The 17,794-nt window shown below is 43.9% G+C and overlaps 1 protein-coding gene across 1 annotated transcript in view; it reads right to left on the bottom strand.

Moving 5' to 3' along the window:
• The window catches only part of doc2a (double C2-like domains, alpha), a gene marked incomplete at both ends in the record, with an annotated part of 48,456 nt that extends 41,043 nt beyond the window's left edge, over positions 1-7,413 (bottom strand). Inside the window, 4 exons of the mRNA XM_084144920.1 lie at positions 5,084-5,193; positions 5,519-5,593; positions 6,313-6,392; positions 7,086-7,413. Coding sequence (XP_084001046.1) covers positions 5,084-5,193; positions 5,519-5,593; positions 6,313-6,392; positions 7,086-7,413 — 593 coding nt within the window. The remainder of the gene's footprint in view (positions 1-5,083; positions 5,194-5,518; positions 5,594-6,312; positions 6,393-7,085) is intronic.
• Between the last annotated feature and the right edge of the window lie 10,381 nt (positions 7,414-17,794).

Below are 17,794 nucleotides of genomic sequence, written 5' to 3'. Positions count from 1 at the left end.
TAGGGGAAGATAGAGATTTAGAGGGAGAGATGAAGTGAAAGAGACACAGAAGTGATGGATGGATACAGGTGGGGGGATGGAAGACAGAAACAGACAGAAGGAGGGAAGGAGTGAGGGAGAGAGAGCGAGAGCGAGAGCGACAGCGAGAGGGTGGCGGGTGGGGTAATGTTCAGACTGGGATGGACCTCTGTGTGACAGTTTGATGCAGAAGAGGAATCAGCCCAGAGTGAAATGTATTATTTATGAATGGAATGAGAATGAAATTGGAAACTCTTTGAGGTGGGCCTGTTCAAAGGGCAATGTGTTGCTCAGGTTCAAACCAGTGCTCACTCTATTTGCGATACCTGAAAATATGCACACACACACACATATATATGTGCTTGTATACACAAGCAGGTGAACACAAACACATACATACACACACACAGAGCCCGAGAGATAAACCACTAAATTACTTTCTCACTCTCACTTTCACACCAGAAAAAAAGGCCCAACCCCAGCAAAGTTTTATAGGTCGGCCCGGAATCAGGTGTGACCCGGGGATACGGCTAATTTGCAGTGTGTTGTGGGCACACACAGGTAATTTACTGTGGATAATCATGGGATGAACCGGAGTGCAGCAGTGTTCCGCTCGTCTCCTCAGGAGAAGCCTCCGAGTGGCTCTGAGAGTGCCATAACGAAATTCAAGAGGATTTTACCACGGGCGGTGGGTGGAATTATTCTGGCTATATATACGACACACTGTCATGCATCCTAAATGGCACCCTACTTCCTTCAGTGCACTACCTTTGACCAGATCCCTATGGGCCCTGGTCAAAAGTAGTGTACTATAAAGGGGAATAAGGTGCCATTTGGGATGCAACCACTGTCAAAGCTGTTGACAGGAAGAGACGTATTTTCAGAGAAACAACACTTGCCTACTAGATAAGGCAAGCGCACACACACACACACACACACACACACTGCCTTCACTACATAATTTTGATAATTTAAAAGTGAAATATGTATGGTCACGGAGCTTAATGTTAATGTGTTTACGTTGTGTTTCTTTGTTTATATATTCGTGTTTTAACCACCAACACTTTCCTATCATTGCCAAAGGTGTTCCTCTTTTCCTTTTATTGAGCTATATATATATATACAGTGGGGAAAAAAAGTATTTAGTCAGCCACCAATTGTGCAAGTTCTCCCACTTAAAAAGATGAGAGAGGCCTGTAATTTTCATCATAGGTACACGTCAACTATGACAGACAAAATGAGGGAAAAAAATCCAGAAAATCACATTGTAGGATTTTTTATGAATTTATTGGCATATGATGGTGGAAAATAAGTATTTGGTCAATAACAAAAGTTTCTCAATACTTTGTTATATACCCTTTGTTGGCAATGACACAGGTCAAACGTTTTCTGTAAGTCTTCACAAGGTTTTCACACACTGTTGCTGGTATTTTGGCCCATTCCTCCATGCAGATATCCTCTAGAGCAGTGATGTTTTGGGGCTGTCGCTGGGCAACACAGACTTTCAACTCCCTACAAAGATTTTCTATGGGGTTGAGATCTGGAGACTGGCTAGGCCACTCCAGGACCTTGAAATGCTTCTTACGAAGCCACTCCTTCGTTGCCCGGGCGGTGTGTTTGGGATCATTGTCATGCTGAAAGACCCAGCCAAGTTTCATCTTCAATGCCCTTGCTGATGGAAGGAGGGTTTCACTCAAAATCTCACGATACATGGCCCCATTCATTCTTTCCTTTACACGGATCAGTCGTCCTGGTCCCTTTGCAGAAAAACAGCCCCAAAGCATGATGTTTCCAACCCCATGCTTCACAGTAGGTATGGTGTTCTTTGGATGCAACTCAGCATTCTTTGTCCTCCAAACATGACGAGTTGAGTTTTTACCAAAAAGTTATATTTTGGTTTCATCTGACCATATGACATTCTCCCAATCCTCTTCTGGATCATCCAAATGCACTTCAGACGGGCCTGGACATGTACTGGCTTAAGCAGGGGGACACGTCTCGCACTGCAGGATTTGAGTCCCTGGCGGCGTAGTGTGTTACTGATGGTTGGCTTTGTTACTTTGGTCCCAGCTCTCTGCAGGTCATTCACTAGGTCCCCCCGTGTGGTTCTGGGATTTTTGCTCACCGTTCTTGTGATCATTTTGACCCCACGGGGTGAGATCTTGCGTGGAGCCCCAGATCGAGGGAGATTATCAGTGGTCTTGTATGTCTTCCATTTCCTAATAATTGCTCCCACAGTTGATTTCTTCAAACCAAGCTGCTTACCTATTGCAGATTCAGTCTTCCCAGCCTGGTGCAGGTCTACAATTTTGTTTTTGGTGTCCTTTGACAGCTCTTTGTTCTTGGCCATTGTGAAGTTTGGAGTGTGACTGTTTGAGGTTGTGGACAGGTGTATTTTATACTGATAACAAGTTCAAACAGGTGCCATTAATACAGGTAACGAGTGGAGGACAGAGGAGCCTCTGAAAGAAGAAGTTACAGGTCTGTGAGAGCCAGAAATCTTGCTTGTTTGTAGGTGACCAAATACTTATTTTCCACCATAATTTGCAAATAAATTCATAAAAAATCCTATAATGTGATTTTCTGGATTTTTTTCCCTCAATTTGTCTGTCATAGTTGACGTGTACCTATGATGAAAATTACAGGCCTCTCTCATCTTTTTAAGTGGGAGAACTTGCACAATTGGTGGCTGACTAAATACTTTTTTTCCCCACTGTATATATATATATATATATATACACACAGTGGGGAGAAGAAGTATTTGATACACTGCCGATTTTACAGGTTTTCCTACTTACAAAGCATGTAGAGGTCTGTCATTTTTATCATAGGTACACTTCAACTGTGAGAGACGGAATCTAAAACAAAAATCCAGAAAATCACATTCTATGATTTTTAAGTAATTAATTTGCATTTTATTGCATGACATAAGTATTTGATCACCTACCAACCAGTAAGAATTCCGGCTCTCACAGACCTGTTAGTTTTTCTTTAAGAAGCCCTCCTGTTCTCCACTGATTACCTGTATTAGCTGCACCTGTTTGAACTCGTTACCTGTATAAAAGACACCTGTCCACACACTCAATCAAACAGACTCCAACCTCTCCACAATGGCCAAGACCAGAGAGCTGTGTAAGGACATCAGGGATACAATTGTAGACCTGCACAAGGCTGGGATGGGCTATAGGACAATAGGCAAGCAGCTTGGTGAGAAGGCAACAACTGTTGGCGCAATTATTAGAAAATGGAAGAAGTTCAAGATGACGGTCAATCACCCTCGGTCTGGGGCTCCATGCAAGATCTCACCTCGTGGGGCATCAATGATCATGAGGAAGGTGAGGGATCAGCCCAGAACTACATGGCAGGACCTGGTCAATGACCTGAAGAGAGCTGGGACCACAGTCTCAAAGAAAACCATTAGTAACACACTACGCCATCATGGATTAAAATCCTGCAGCGCACGCAAGGTCCCCCTGCTCAAGCCAGCGCATGTCCAGGCCCGTCTGAAGTTTGCCAATGACCATCTGGATGATCCAGAGGAGGAATGGGAGAAGGTCATGTGGTCTGATGAGACAAAAATAGAGCTTTTTGGTCTAAACTCCACTCACCGTGTTTGGAGGAAGAAGAAGGATGAGTACAACCCCAAGAACACCATCCCAACCGTGAAGCATGGAGGTGGAAACATCATTCTTTGGGGATGCTTTTCTGCAAAGGGGACAGGACGACTGCACCGTATTGAGGGGAGGATGGATGGGGCCATGTATCACGAGATCTTGGCCAACAACCTCCTTCCCTCAGTAAGAACATTGAAGATGGGTCGTGGCTGGGTCTTCCAGCATGACAACGACTCAAAACACACAGCCAGGGCAACTAAGGAGTGGCTCCGTAAGAAGCATCTCAAGGTCCTGGAGTGGCCTGGCCAGTCTCCAGACCTGAACCCAATAGAAAATCTTTGGAGGGAGCTGAAAGTCCGTATTGCCCAGCGACAGCCCCGAAACCTGAAGGATCTGGAGAAGGTCTGTATGGAGGAGTGGGCCAAAATCCCTGCTGCAGTGTGTGCAAACCTGGTCAAGACCTACAGGAAACGTATGATCTCTGTAATTGCAAACAAAGGTTTCTGTACCAAATATTAAGTTCTGCTTTTCTGATGTATCAAATGCTTATGTCATGCAATAAAATGCAAATGAATTACTTAAAAATCATACAATGTGATTTTCTGGATTTTTGTTTTAGATTCTGTCTCTCACAGTTGAACTGTACCTATGATAAAAATTACAGACCTCTACATGCTTTGTAAGTAGGAAAACCTGCAAAATCGGCAGTGTATCAAATACTTGTTCTCCCCACTGTATATATATATATATATATATATTATTTAAGGTGAATTCGGAAAGAGAGGGACATCATATAAACTGGGACAGCATAATCCAGCATAATTTATTTATTGGTCTGACAAGAGAAAATCAAAGTTATTGTTATTAAGCCCATTTCATTGGTGTGACATCATGGAGAGGGGGGCAGCCACCGGGAGCGAGATCACACAGACATCTGGAAAAACAGGGGCTTTCATGCAAGGCACAGTGTTATATTCCTCGAAACGAGCATAAAAGGCATTTAGCTCATTTGGGAGTTCTGCATCGCTGGGCAACTCATGGCTGTGTTTCACTTTGTAATCCGTTATCGTCTGCAAGCCCTGCCACATACGACGAGCGTCGGAGATGGTGTAATAGGATTCCACTTTCCTCCTATATTGTCCTTTTGCATCTTTGATGTCTCGTCGGAGGTCGTAGCGCACTTTCTTGTATGCGTCAATGTCCGTTTCCCATTCCTTGTGAGCGGTAACTCTAGCCTCTCGATGACATTGTTTATGCACTTATTGACGAAGCCCTTGACTGTTGTGGTAAACTCCTTAATGCTATCAGATGAATCCCAGAACATATCTCAGTCTGTACATACAACTGAAATGTATGCATGCATGCACGCACACACACACACACACACACACACACACACACACGCACACACACGCACACACACGCACGCACACACACACACACACACACACCTGAGTGTCTTTCTATGCATGTCCTCCTCTGTGATCCCAACATAGGTAAGCGTTTCATTCCACACCGGATTCAGAGTATTCCGCACTATCTTTGTCTTCAACTTGTTAGCCTGAAAAAGAAAGACAGTGAATAGAGAGAGAGATGCAGGGTTAAGAGAGAGGGAGGGAGGGAGGGAGTATAATAAATAAAGGAAAGAGAAAAAGAGAGGAAAGGAAACAGTATTCTGTCAACCAAAGACATCAATAGAGTTCAGAGACATTGATGGAATTCACTGTTTGGTCCTCTACAGTCACACACAAACAAAGAAGTTGTGCTAGCCACAGATCTAAATCAGATTACCCTACACTCAATTCCATTCTAACACATTAGAGGGGAAGACAACCTAACTGAACCTGTATCAGTATTAGATCCCATAATTACTGTACAGGACTCACCTTGCAGGCCCCGGGAAGAAGGTGCAGTTTGACATAGGGGTCTGCTAAGCCGTTAAAATCCATAGGCTTCAGACCCTGAACAGAGGAAAGGCAGACAAGAAAACAGAGAACGAGAGAAAGAAAGAAAGAAAAAGAGAGGCTTAACAAAGTGGCAAACATGAAGGCTGCTTCTAAAATGGCAGCCTATTCCCTATTTGGTGCACTACTTCTGACCAGAGCCTTATGGGCCCTGGTCAAAAGAAGTGCACTATATAGTTTCACCCTAGCAATGCCCCTGTCTTTGTTTTCAACATTATATTCTGAAAACAGAAACTCATTAACGTAAAAGGGATCATTCAATTCCACATCAAAGTTAGTCAGAAGTCAAACTGAGTCTAATTAGTTGGAATTAGATGGTGCTTATCTTTCCCTTTCATTTGGGATGATTGAGGCCTGCATATTTTAGGGTGAACTATCCCATTAATGCTCCCCTATGACTGCCTTCATTCATTTACTTTACTAGACCCTCTTTTTCAGGAATGGAATGAAGAAATTCCGCAAATGTATGATGGCAGGGTAAGTGGATGGATGCTGGAGCGGCCCAATCCCAAATCGACCCTGTGCCCTATGCACTTCTGGAGATCTGAGAGGATTTGATTGGTATCAGAGGGCAAGATGGAGCTATTAACATATAGCTTATACCTGTCACATTCTCTCAGATCTCCAAAAGTGCATAGGACGCAGGGTCTAGGGCTCAATTTGGGATTGGGCTGAAGAGCAGATAGGAAGTGAGTGAACAGTATCTGTGAGGTTACCTTAGCCCTGAGGATAGTACAGTGTAGCTTACTGGAGGCTCGCTCGTACCGCAAGTCAAACTCCAGTGTTCCCAAAGAAGCTGTATAGGAGACAATCATTGGCATGGTTAAAAACCAGAAGCATGGTTAGAAACAAACACCATCACATCACCCCTACATCTCCTGCACTTGTGAAAACCCCCATATCAATGACCGAATGGGTGAGGGAGTCACATAAATAACACAACTCGGCAGCAAAAGTTTGGAACCTTTATCAATGAACCAGTGACTCCGTCAATCAATCAATCAATCAATCATTTCCAGCCATGTTTGATGTGACAATGACCATAGGAGTTGGCAAGACAGTACAACCCGATCTTGGACCAGGCTATTGCAACATACCTGTCACAATGGCAGCCACAGAATGGACTCACAGAAGGCTTTGAAACCAACCAATGACAGTAAGGAAAGGACAGCACACTGACTTCCACATTCTGAAATTACACACATGCTAAAGACATTACATATAGATGTCACAACAGAGTACATCAATGAAACACTATGCATTTAAATGGGATGTAAATCACATTAACTCAAACTTGTCAAATGAATAAGAGGAAAGCACATCACGTGTCAACCTTGCCAACCATATAAAATCGAGTGGGTGGGATAGATAGACACCAACATTAATTCATGCACACACATATACACTTTTAAGTGCACACACACACACACACACACACACGCGACCCACACACAAACACACTCATCAACACGCCAACATCTGGACTCACTGCAGTCGTCACTGTCAGAACTGTTGATCTCCACAGACGTGTCCATACTGCTCTGTAACGACAAAGACCCGCCCCCTCCCATCATCCCCGGCAGCAATGGCGTCAAGAGCCCGCCCCCGCCGCCACCCCCCATCCCGCAGGCCGCGCCCCCAGGACTGAGGACCAATGGGGAGCCAGTGGGGTTGGGGGAGAGGGGCTCAGAGGTGGGGGACAGGCGGGGGAAGTAGGCGGAGATTGTTCTGATAGGTCGGATGGGGCCGGGGCAGACGTCAATGGCCATGTGTTCCTGGATGGTGATGCTGAGTTTCTTTCCTTTACGCACCGTCATAGAGCTGAAAGAGAGAGGGAGGGGGGAGAGGGGGATGATGGGGGAGGGAAAGGGAGGGAGGGAGGAGGGAAGGGGAGGGGAGGGAGGGGGTGAGAGAGGTGATGAAAGAGAAGAGTGGGGAGAATGGGAAGGGGGTGAGAGAGTGGGGGGTGGGTAGTACAGGAGGAGAGAGGGAGAATGAGAGAGAGAAGTGAGGAGAGAGAGAGGGAACAAGAGAGGAGTGTGGGAAGAGAGAAAGGGGATGAGAGTGAGAAGAGTGGGAGAGAGGGAGGGATCAGAGTGGGGGGAGAGAGAAGAGTGTATTTCATTAAAGACAATTAGACTGTGTGTGTTAAATATGCTTAACATGGTTTCAAGGTCCAAGCAACACAATTACTGGAAATAATTGGCCTTTGCTGTGATGGGCTAGAGACTGACACATTTTAGTTAGCACAGCTACACACACACACACACACACACACAGAGAGAGACACACAGAGACAGGCACAGACACAAACACACACGGCTGTCAACACACATCAGGCGTCCAGCATCAGTCTGTCAAGTATCCGAGCGGTCGGCATGGCAGGAGAGTGACAGGAGACAGGAGACGTGTCATAGTGACAGGTAGAGAGAGAGAGACAGAGACATGGGAGCACTGCAAATAAAGACATCACTACACTACAACCACTAATGATGACACCACCACACTAACAATGACATTACCACACTAATGATATCCTCACCACACCACAGCCACTAATTATGACATCACCACACTAAAAATGACATCCCCACACTAATGATGTCATCACATTTTTACGTTTACATTTTAGTCATTTAGCAGACGCTCTTATCCAGAGCGACTTACAGTTAGTGAGTGCATACATTTTCCTACTGCCCCCCCGTGTGAATCGAACCCACAACCCTGGCATTGCAAGCGCCATGCTCTACCAACTGAGCTACACGGGACTATCACCACATCAATGATGACATCACCACACTACACCACACTCATCACACTAATCATGACATCACTACATTAAAGCACTGCTAATGATGGCTTTACCACACTAATGATGACAGCACCACACTAATGATGACATCCCACACTAATGATGACTGCAGTGGCTAAGGTTCCTAGATTCTAAAAGCCTTCTATAGACACCAAAATACAGGTTGGTTCCATACATGTTTCCATCAATGAGATGAGAGGTTGCTGATAAATGTCTGTTTTTTGTCACACATATTCAAAGTTGATAAGTGGTCAAATAAAGCATTGTAATCCAGATAGGGTTTGACAGGTTCCATGTGATATTAATGGTAAAAAGGTAAAATCCCAAAGTACAATCCCAAAGTGCAGCAGGCAAATTAAATCCAAATGAAACAGTAGAAAACTGGAACTCTGCACGGCGTCTTCCTATATCAGGTACAATAACCTGGCCTAATTAGAGTTAAACTAACTATCCATGTTACACATAAGCCTTTATGCTACTCCTCCTAGCAAACCCACATGCGTCCACTTGGTTTCACATTAGCAACTATAAAAGGCTTTCCATATGCAGTATAAAGCTACGTTTCCTAACAACAATAAGTACATTTCATAGAGTTTCTATCCTATAATAAGTATTTTGGAAATAAACCAAAATAAGTTCTGTACATTTTCTTTCAACACACAAAATGGCTCTGACAATGACGTCACCATATACAGTTGAAGTCGGAAGTTTACATACACTTAGGTTGGAGTCATTAAAACTCGTTTTTCAACCACTCCACAAATTTCTTGTTAACAAACTATAGATTTGGCAAGTCGGTTAGGACATCTACTTTGAGCATGACACAAGTAATTTTTCCAACAATTGTTGATAGACAGATTATTTCACTTATAATTCACTGTATCACAATTCCAGTGAGTCAGAAGTTTACATACATTAAGTTGACTGTGCCTTTAAACAGCTTGGAAAATTCCAGAAAATGATGTCATGGCTTTAGAAGCTTCTGATAGGCTAACTGAGATAATTTGAGTCAATTGGAGGTGTACCTGTGGATGTATTTCAAGGCCTACCTTCAAACTCAGTGCCTCTTTGCTTGACATCATGGGAAAATCAAAAAGAAATCAGCCAAGACTTCAGAAAAAACATTGTAGACCTCCACAAGTCCTGTTCATCCTTGGGAGCAATTTCCAAATGCCTGAAGGTACCATGTTCATCTTTACAAACAATAGTACGCAAGTATAAACACCATGGTACCACGCAGCCATCATACCGCTCAGGAAGGAGACGCGTTCTGTCTCCTAGAGATGAACGTACTTTGGTGCGAAAAGTGCAAATCAATCCCAGAACAACAGCAAAGGACCTTGTGAAGATGCTGGAGGAAACAGGTACAAAAGTATCTATATCCACAGTAAAACAAGTCCTATATCGACATAACCTGAAAGGCCGCTCAGCAAGGAAGAAGCAACTGCTCCAAAACCACCATAAAATAGCCAGACTACGGTTTGCAACTGCACATAGGGACAAAGATATTTTTTGGAGAAATGTCCTCTGGTCTGATGAAACAAAAATAGAACTGTTTGGCCATAATGACCATCGTTATGTTTGGAGGAAAAATGGGGCAGCTTGCAAGCCGAAGAACACCATCCCAACCGTGAAGCACGGGGGTGGCAGCATCATGCTGTGGGGGTGCATTGCTGCAGGAGGGACTGGTGCACTTCACAAAATAGATGGCATCATGAGGATGGAAAATTATGTGGATATATTGAAGTAACATCTCAAGACATCCGTCAGAAAGTTAAAGCTTGGTTGCAAATGGGTCTTCCAAATGGACAATGACCCCAAGCATACTTCCAAAGTTGTGGCAAAATGGCTTAAGGACAACAAAGTCAAGGTATTGGAGTGGCCATCACAAAGCCCTGACCTCAATCCTATAGAAAATGTGTGGGCAGAAGTGAAAAAGCATGTGCGAGCAAGGAGGCCTACAAACCTGACTCAGTTACACCAGCTCTGTCAGGAGGAATGGGCCAAAATTCACCCAACTTATTGTGGGAAGCTTGTGGAAGGCTACCCGAAACGTTTGACCCAAGTTAAACAATGTAAAGACAATGCTACCAAATACTAATTGAGTGTATGTAAACTTCTGACCCACTGGGAATGTGATGAAAGAAATAAAAGCTGAAATAAATCATTCTCTCTACTATTATTCTGACATTTCACATTCTTAAAATAAAGTGATGATCCTAACTGACCTAAAACAGGGAATTTTTACTGGGATTAAATGTCAGGAATTGTGAAAAACTGAGTTTAAATGTATTTGGCTAAGGTGTATGTAAACTTCCGACTTCGACTGTAGAACCTCTAATTTCGTTAGCTAACCTTGGTCTCATATAGGAAACTGTACACAGCACAGTAGCATTTACGTCATTTTTTTTTATGGTGGGGGAGGGGTAGAAGGATTACTTTTAACTATTCCAGGTATTCCTTAAAGAGGTAGGGTTTCAAGTGTCTCCGGAAGGTGGTCAGTGACTCCGCTGTCCTGGCGTCGTGGGGGAGCTTGTTCTACCATTGGGGTGCCAGAGCAGCGAATAGCTTTGACTGGGCTGAGCGGGAACTGTGCTTCCGTAGAGGTAGGAGGGCTAGCAGGCCAGAGGTGGATGAACATAGTGCCCTCGTTTGGATGTAGGGTCTGATCAGAGCCTGAAGGTAAGGAGGTGCCGTTCCCCTCACAGCTCCGTAGGCAAGCACCATGGTCTTGTAATAGATGCGAGCTTCAACTGGAAGCCAGTGGAGTGTGCGGAGGAGCGGGGTGACATGAGAGAACTTGGGAAGGTTGAACACCAGACGGGCTGCAGCGTTCTGGATAAGTTGTAGGGGTTTAATGGCACAGGCAGGGAGCCCAGCCAACAGCGAGTTGCAGTAATCCAGACGGGAGATGACAAGTGCCTGGATTAGGACCTGTGCCGCTTTCTGTGTAAGGAGATCTTTGCAATATCTACTGTATGTTGTCGTCAAAGTCTTACCATCCTGGCCAACAACAATAAACTGTGTTTACTGTGACTGCAACACATGCTTTACACATGTATACAGACTTGACTCGTCGCAGGCATTCTTCTATACAGAAATCCACAGGTAGAGAACTAGCATTCCAAACACGTAGTCTAATTACGTGACATAAAAATCCAGATTATACCTTACTCCCCCAAGCAATATTTAGTTCTACAATCTCCATCATCTCCCAACAACAACTGCTCCCTGGGCGCCGATGACGTGGTTCTGTGAATCTCATTCGACTTAGTTTGATTCTGGACAAATATGATTGTCTTTATCGTTCATATTTTGACATTGTCTGTGGGCTGTGCTCTCACACTGATACGTATATGAGTGATGGTTAAATGACAGCGGGTGTCGAATGAATGAATGTGTGTGTCTGCATGTGTGTGCATGTAGGGGTCTGAAGAAGAGGATTACATTGGAAGCCGTTATAAGTAGCCTGCTGAGCCAGAACAGAGTGCAGTGAAATTATATGAGAAACCATTCAAAACTAGCAGAAACCATCCACCTATAATTGAGATCTTATTACAAAGACAAATTGATAGGCAGAGTATCTTATCACAGACAGTAATACTACTATAATAATGGTAGCTGTGGGAAATAAGGAGACCAAGTTGATTTCACTGCAGTAAGAATAAATCACCATCCTTTTATTGAGGTGGCTGATCATGGAAGGAGCACTAATTAGTACAGTCCACTCCTGATAGGCCTCTCTTTCAAAGATTTTAGAGAAAGCAGTTGCTCAGCAGCTTACTTCTTTCCCAGATTCGAAATAGCACATTAGAAACCCTCCAATCTGGATTTAGAACATGTCGTAGCAATGAAACTACTGCTGTCCTCTGACCGTGTCTCTGGTCTCATTCTTTAAAAATCTCTGCAGGGATTACACCGTGCTCATTAAGAGACTGGAAGACTTGGTTGGCCTCCGAGGACAAGTTTTTAACTTCTTTAAATCTTATTTTATTGATTGTTATGAATTTGTGCAACTGGGTGACAAAGTATCTGAACGTTCCAAAGTTGAATTTGGCGTTCCACAAGTCTCTATTGTTTTCCTTATACATGTTACCACTTGGAAATGTTATACGCAGACATGCCATGCACTTTCCCTGTTATGCAGATGATACTCAAGTGAAGTTTATTTACGAAACGCCATATCCACAAATGTGTGTTTTGTGTTTTGTTTATCAGAAATTATTGCTTATGGGGGTACCTTCATGTGTGTGTAAAATATTACTATTGTCATACATTTTCATAGATTTTAAAAGTGTATGATTTTTATTTTTTGGCCAAATGCTATATATCCATTGTTTAGCTGGAATGGAATGTTTGTATCATGCATATTTGACTGTGATATGTGGAGGTCTCACCCATCTATTTTAAGATGAATGCACTTACTGTAAGTCGCTCTGGATAAGAGCATCTGCTAAATGACTAAAATGTCAAATGTAAATGTTTTACATACAGATCTTATATTACTGTATTGAATTGTGTTTTTTAAACATGATTTAAATATTGATGTCAGAAATGTATCATTTGTACATTTCCTTATTAAAAATGTAGTTATTTGTTACATTTGACTGTGTAAAACCTAGCCGTAGGACTTATTTCTCTGTGATTGACAGTATAGCATTTAGCAAAAAAACAAGATTATTTGTCTATCTGAAATGAAACCATCAAATAATAGATTTTAAACAAATACATGTCTGTCATTGAACAACCCCATTCCGTGATTATATAGTGGAAAAACACACCAATCTCTTTCATAATTTATTTAAACAATAAAAGCTAATTTACCAACATTTCTGAAAATTTATATATAGCGTTTTGGAATGAAGCTCTTCAAATGTACTTATCTTTTAATCCAGACAATACTTTGCTGGCAGCTCGCCTCGCGGCATGCATCAAGGAGGTTAAGCATTGATAGCAACAAAACAGAGATTATGCTTATTGGTAATAAGAGATTTACCAATAAGATTTCTGATTTTACTCTTGATGTTGACGGTTGCCTTATTAAACCAAAAATGTCTTTGATGACCCTAGTCTTACATTTGACATTCACTTAAAACGCATTTCCAAGACAGCATATAACCTCAGAATCATTTCTAGAATCAAACACATTATTTCACAACAGGATGCTGAAAAACTGGTCCATAAATTTGTGTCACGGTTAGATTTAACTCTCTCCTGTCTAGTTTCTTAAAACCCTGCACATTTTACAGAATACTGCTGCCCGTATTTTAACCAAACCTAGAAAGTATGAGCACATCACTCCAGTTTTATCCTCTGAAGTATTGGTCTGATTTTAAGATTTTACTCTTAACTTTTAAAGCACTGCACGGCCTTTCTCACTCTTATCCGTCAGACATTCTTGTTCCATACAACCCAGAGAGAGTGCTCCGCTCCCAAGGTACTAGCATATGAACAATACCTACAGTATGTTTAGAGCCAAGGCCCACAGCTATGGAACTACTTATACAATGTAAGAGGGGCAGACACAGTCAACGTTTTTAAATCACGTTTGAAAACACACCTTTTTAGCATGGCCTTCAAACTATAATCGTACTGTTACTTAGCTTTTCCTTTAAATCATCGATTTCACTATTTTTTTTTACTGTAAAGTGTGTTGCCATATTAAATTGACTAAATTTGATAAGTGCACCTTGGATAAGTGCACAATCTGTTTAAGTGCACTACAGTTTTCAAGTCTCAACTAAACTACCTTCTTTTTAATAACTGCACACTGTCACGACAGTCCAAAACAGCTGCATTTAAGCTACCAAGGCCGGGATTCAATCAAAGGTGTGTGGCCAACAAGCGCATTGCGACATCTGCAGCATTTACCATGAATGTCTGGGAAATTACCTGGTACATTGTCAGTAGTGCAGTGCTCAGCTTTACAATGCGCTGATGAATGAATTCCGGCCCTAGAGTCTGTCTAGAGTCGACTTAAGGAGCTGTTGGATGAGGGAAATCACAGATGAAACCAGGGAATAACTCATATCAATTGGGATCCGCTGAACAGCGCTACAAACTGCTGCTCTGTAATATCCATATCAATGGGAGAGAATTGCCCATGCAACACTAATGTGCTCAATGCTAGAGAGAGAGAGAGAGAGAGAGAGAGAGAGAGAGAGAGAGAGAGAGAGAGAGAGAGAGAGAGAGCAAAAGAGAGAGCGAAAGAGAGAGAAATCGGTGGTAGTTCCCACTTTAACTTGTTGCCTTGAACACAGCTCCCTAGCAACCTAACAAGCACCAGCTGCTACTAATTGCCAATCAGCCTCCATGCCTTTTTGCAACACTTTAACTAGTTGCCTTGAACGTAGCTCCTCAGCAAGCATCAGCTGTAACTAATCAGCCTCCACACATGTCCTCACTCTCCTTAATCACCACTGCCACCCTACTTTAACCTGACCAAACTAATATTCCTCCTCTTGTTCTGCAGTGCATGTCACAGCGTGCTCAGAGTAGCTACTCTGCAATTGAGGGAACTAGTGTGCAAGACGCTATCAGAGTGTGTACCAAGAGAGAGCTGAAGGTTTTCCGCCACTACAGGAGTAGAACAGAGTTTGGGGGTCGTTTTTCTGTGTGTGGCCACTGCTCATGCTCTGAAAATGTCGGCCACCGGGGAAGACACGTTTCCGAGGTGAGCAGGACGATTACGAGATGGAGTTATGTCGGGATGCCACCGGGCCGCGAGCAAAATCGGGAGAAAAGGAATATTGGAACAGGTCAGAAATCCACCTTTTTGTGTTCCTTTCTGAAGAGGTCAAAGAGAATGAGGAAAGCAGAGGTTGGATTTAAATTTGAGGAAGATGGCGATAAAAATTCAGAGATGGGGTGTCGAAGAAGATTGGTCTCAAGTGCAAACAGAGTGAGCCGTGCGCCAGACTAAGTTCTAGAGGTGAAATGGAAGTGAATGAGTGTGAGTTAAGTGACCTGGTAGGTGTGGTGAAGAGCTCGGAACCCGAGCCTGGAATCAATGGACATGACAAAGAACAATCTGATCCAGTAGGAGTGACATTTTGGGAGAAAGTGGATCCTTGCCTTTTGGCAGATCCATTTGTGGTTTCAGGGTGGGTGGGAAAGGACTTGGGTGCAGTTGAATCAGTGAAGGTAACCTGTAGTAGACTTGTGATATTTGTTTGTGTTTCTTCTGACCAAAGGCTCCATGTCACATAACTTGGGTCAAGATCTGTTTCTTGCTTTGCTCTTAGGAACAGGGCACCATTGAAAGGAGTGATTTCTGGGGTAGCGTTAAGTGTGGAGGTGGAGCAATTGAAGTTGAAGATTTCTGGTGTTTGTGACGCCCGCCGTTTGGTGCGACGCAGATCCGATGGTGAGCGCAGTGAAACCGAAGACCCACTGTCAGTCCTTTTGAGTTTTGAGTCAGTCTTTACCCGAACAAGTCATGTTAGGATATATCAGTTATCCTGTTAAAGATTAGGATTGTGTAGTTTCGGTGGATAAAGTTGTCAACTGTAGGGATGCCTATGTCGCTGGGAATCGCAAGTGTCCGGTGGGAGAGAGGCAGGTTGAGGTGGCTAGAGTCAGAGTAGTGCAGAAGGTGTCGTATGCGCGACGTATGTTGTTGAACGCTAAAAGCTGAACGAGAGACCACAGTTTATTGTTTTTGTAAAGCTGACAGTGTTTTTCTATACTTTTATTTTGGATACTGCGGTTCTGTTTGGCTTAGTTGCTGTGAGCGCTGCTGTCTGTCCCGGGATCCTGCCAGATTCTGCATAGGGGGAGAGACATGGAAGCCCAGCTAGCCTAGCCGGCTCGGTGGACTCAAATGGATGTCGCTATTGAACATTTCCAGCGCTGCAGGAGCTGTGTTTATTTTGCTTTGTTCCGGGACAATGTGGACCGCGCTGACTTTCAATGTAGCAACTGCTTGCGGAGGACTACAGGGGAGAAATGGCTACTCTTAGCAAGCAAGTAGCAAACCTACACAAGCTGCTGGGGAATCCACGCCCGCCTACTTTTTCTTTTTCTTCCACCACAGTAGCCGGACGCCGCTCTGGTCTGGTGGAAGTGTTGCCGCCGTGTCGGCTCTCCACAGCCGACTGGCAGGTGCTCAGCAGGGTTCCATCCCCGACGGGGTCTCCCCCTTCCCTGGAGAAGGGGCTGTTCTCGACCCAACCAACCAGCCATAGAGATACGTCACATGCCGTGGAAATCGAAGAAAGCGTCCTCTGGCAACGGGGGTCTCCTTGGAGATGTTAAGCCCGGACCTGACACAGACCAGAAACGGCTTTGCCGCCCTGGATCCAGAGGTTCCGGCGCCATCTTCCTTAGAATTAGATTTGAATGTCAAGCCCCTATTTGCCACATGTGCCGAATACAAGAGCTGTAACCCTTACAGTGAAATGCTTACTTACAAGCCCTTAACCAACAATACAGTTTAAGAAAAATAAGTGATAATATAAATAACAAATAATTAAAGAGCAGCAGTATAGCCTGGTATAGAGGTCCTGGATGGCAGGAAGCTTGACCCCAGTGATGTACTGGGCCGTACGCACTACCCTCTGTAGTGCCTTGCGGTCGGAGGCCGAGCAGTTGCCATACCAGGCAGTGATGCAACCAGTCAGGATGCTCTCGATGGTGCAGCTGTATAACGTTTTGAGGATCTGAGGACCCATGCCAAATCTTTTCAGTCTCCTGAGGGGGAATAGGCTTTGTCGTGCCCTCCACACGACTGTCTTGGTGTGTTTGGACCATGATAGTTTGTTGGTGATGTGGACACCAAGGAACTTGAAGCTCTCAACCTGCTCCACTACAGCCCCGTCATTGAGAATGGGGGCATGCTCAGTCCTATTTTTTTAACTTGTAGTCCACAATAATCTCCTTTGTCTTGATCATGTTGAGGGAGAGGTTATTATCCTGGCACCACAGACCAGCCTTTCAAAGCACTTCATGGTTACAGACGTGAGTAATACGGGTCGGTAGTCATTTAGACAGGTTATGTTAGTGTTCTTGGGCACAGGCACTATGGTGGTCTGCTTGAAACATGTTGGTATTACAGACTCAGTCAGGGACATGTTGAAAATGTCAGTGAAGACACTTGCCAGTTGGTCAGCGCATGCTCGGAGTACGCGTCCTGGTAATCCGTCTGGCTCTGCGGCCTTGTGAATGTTGACCTGCTTAAAAGTCTTAGAGCGTGATCACATAGTCATCCGGAAAAGCTGATGCTCTAATGCATGCTTCAGTGTTGCTTGCCTTGAATCGAGCATAGAAGTGATTTAGCTCGTCTTGTAGGCTCGTGTCACAGGGCAGCTCGCGGCTGTGCTTCCCTTTGTAGTCTGTGATAGTTTGCAAGCCCTGCCACATTCGAGCATCGGAGCCGGTGTAGTACA

Source organism: Coregonus lavaretus (genome assembly GCF_964263955.1).
Source record: "Coregonus lavaretus genome assembly, chromosome: 28".
Taxonomy (NCBI): Eukaryota; Metazoa; Chordata; class Actinopteri; order Salmoniformes; family Salmonidae; genus Coregonus; species Coregonus lavaretus.
This window is presented reverse-complemented; position numbering and strand designations above follow the sequence as displayed.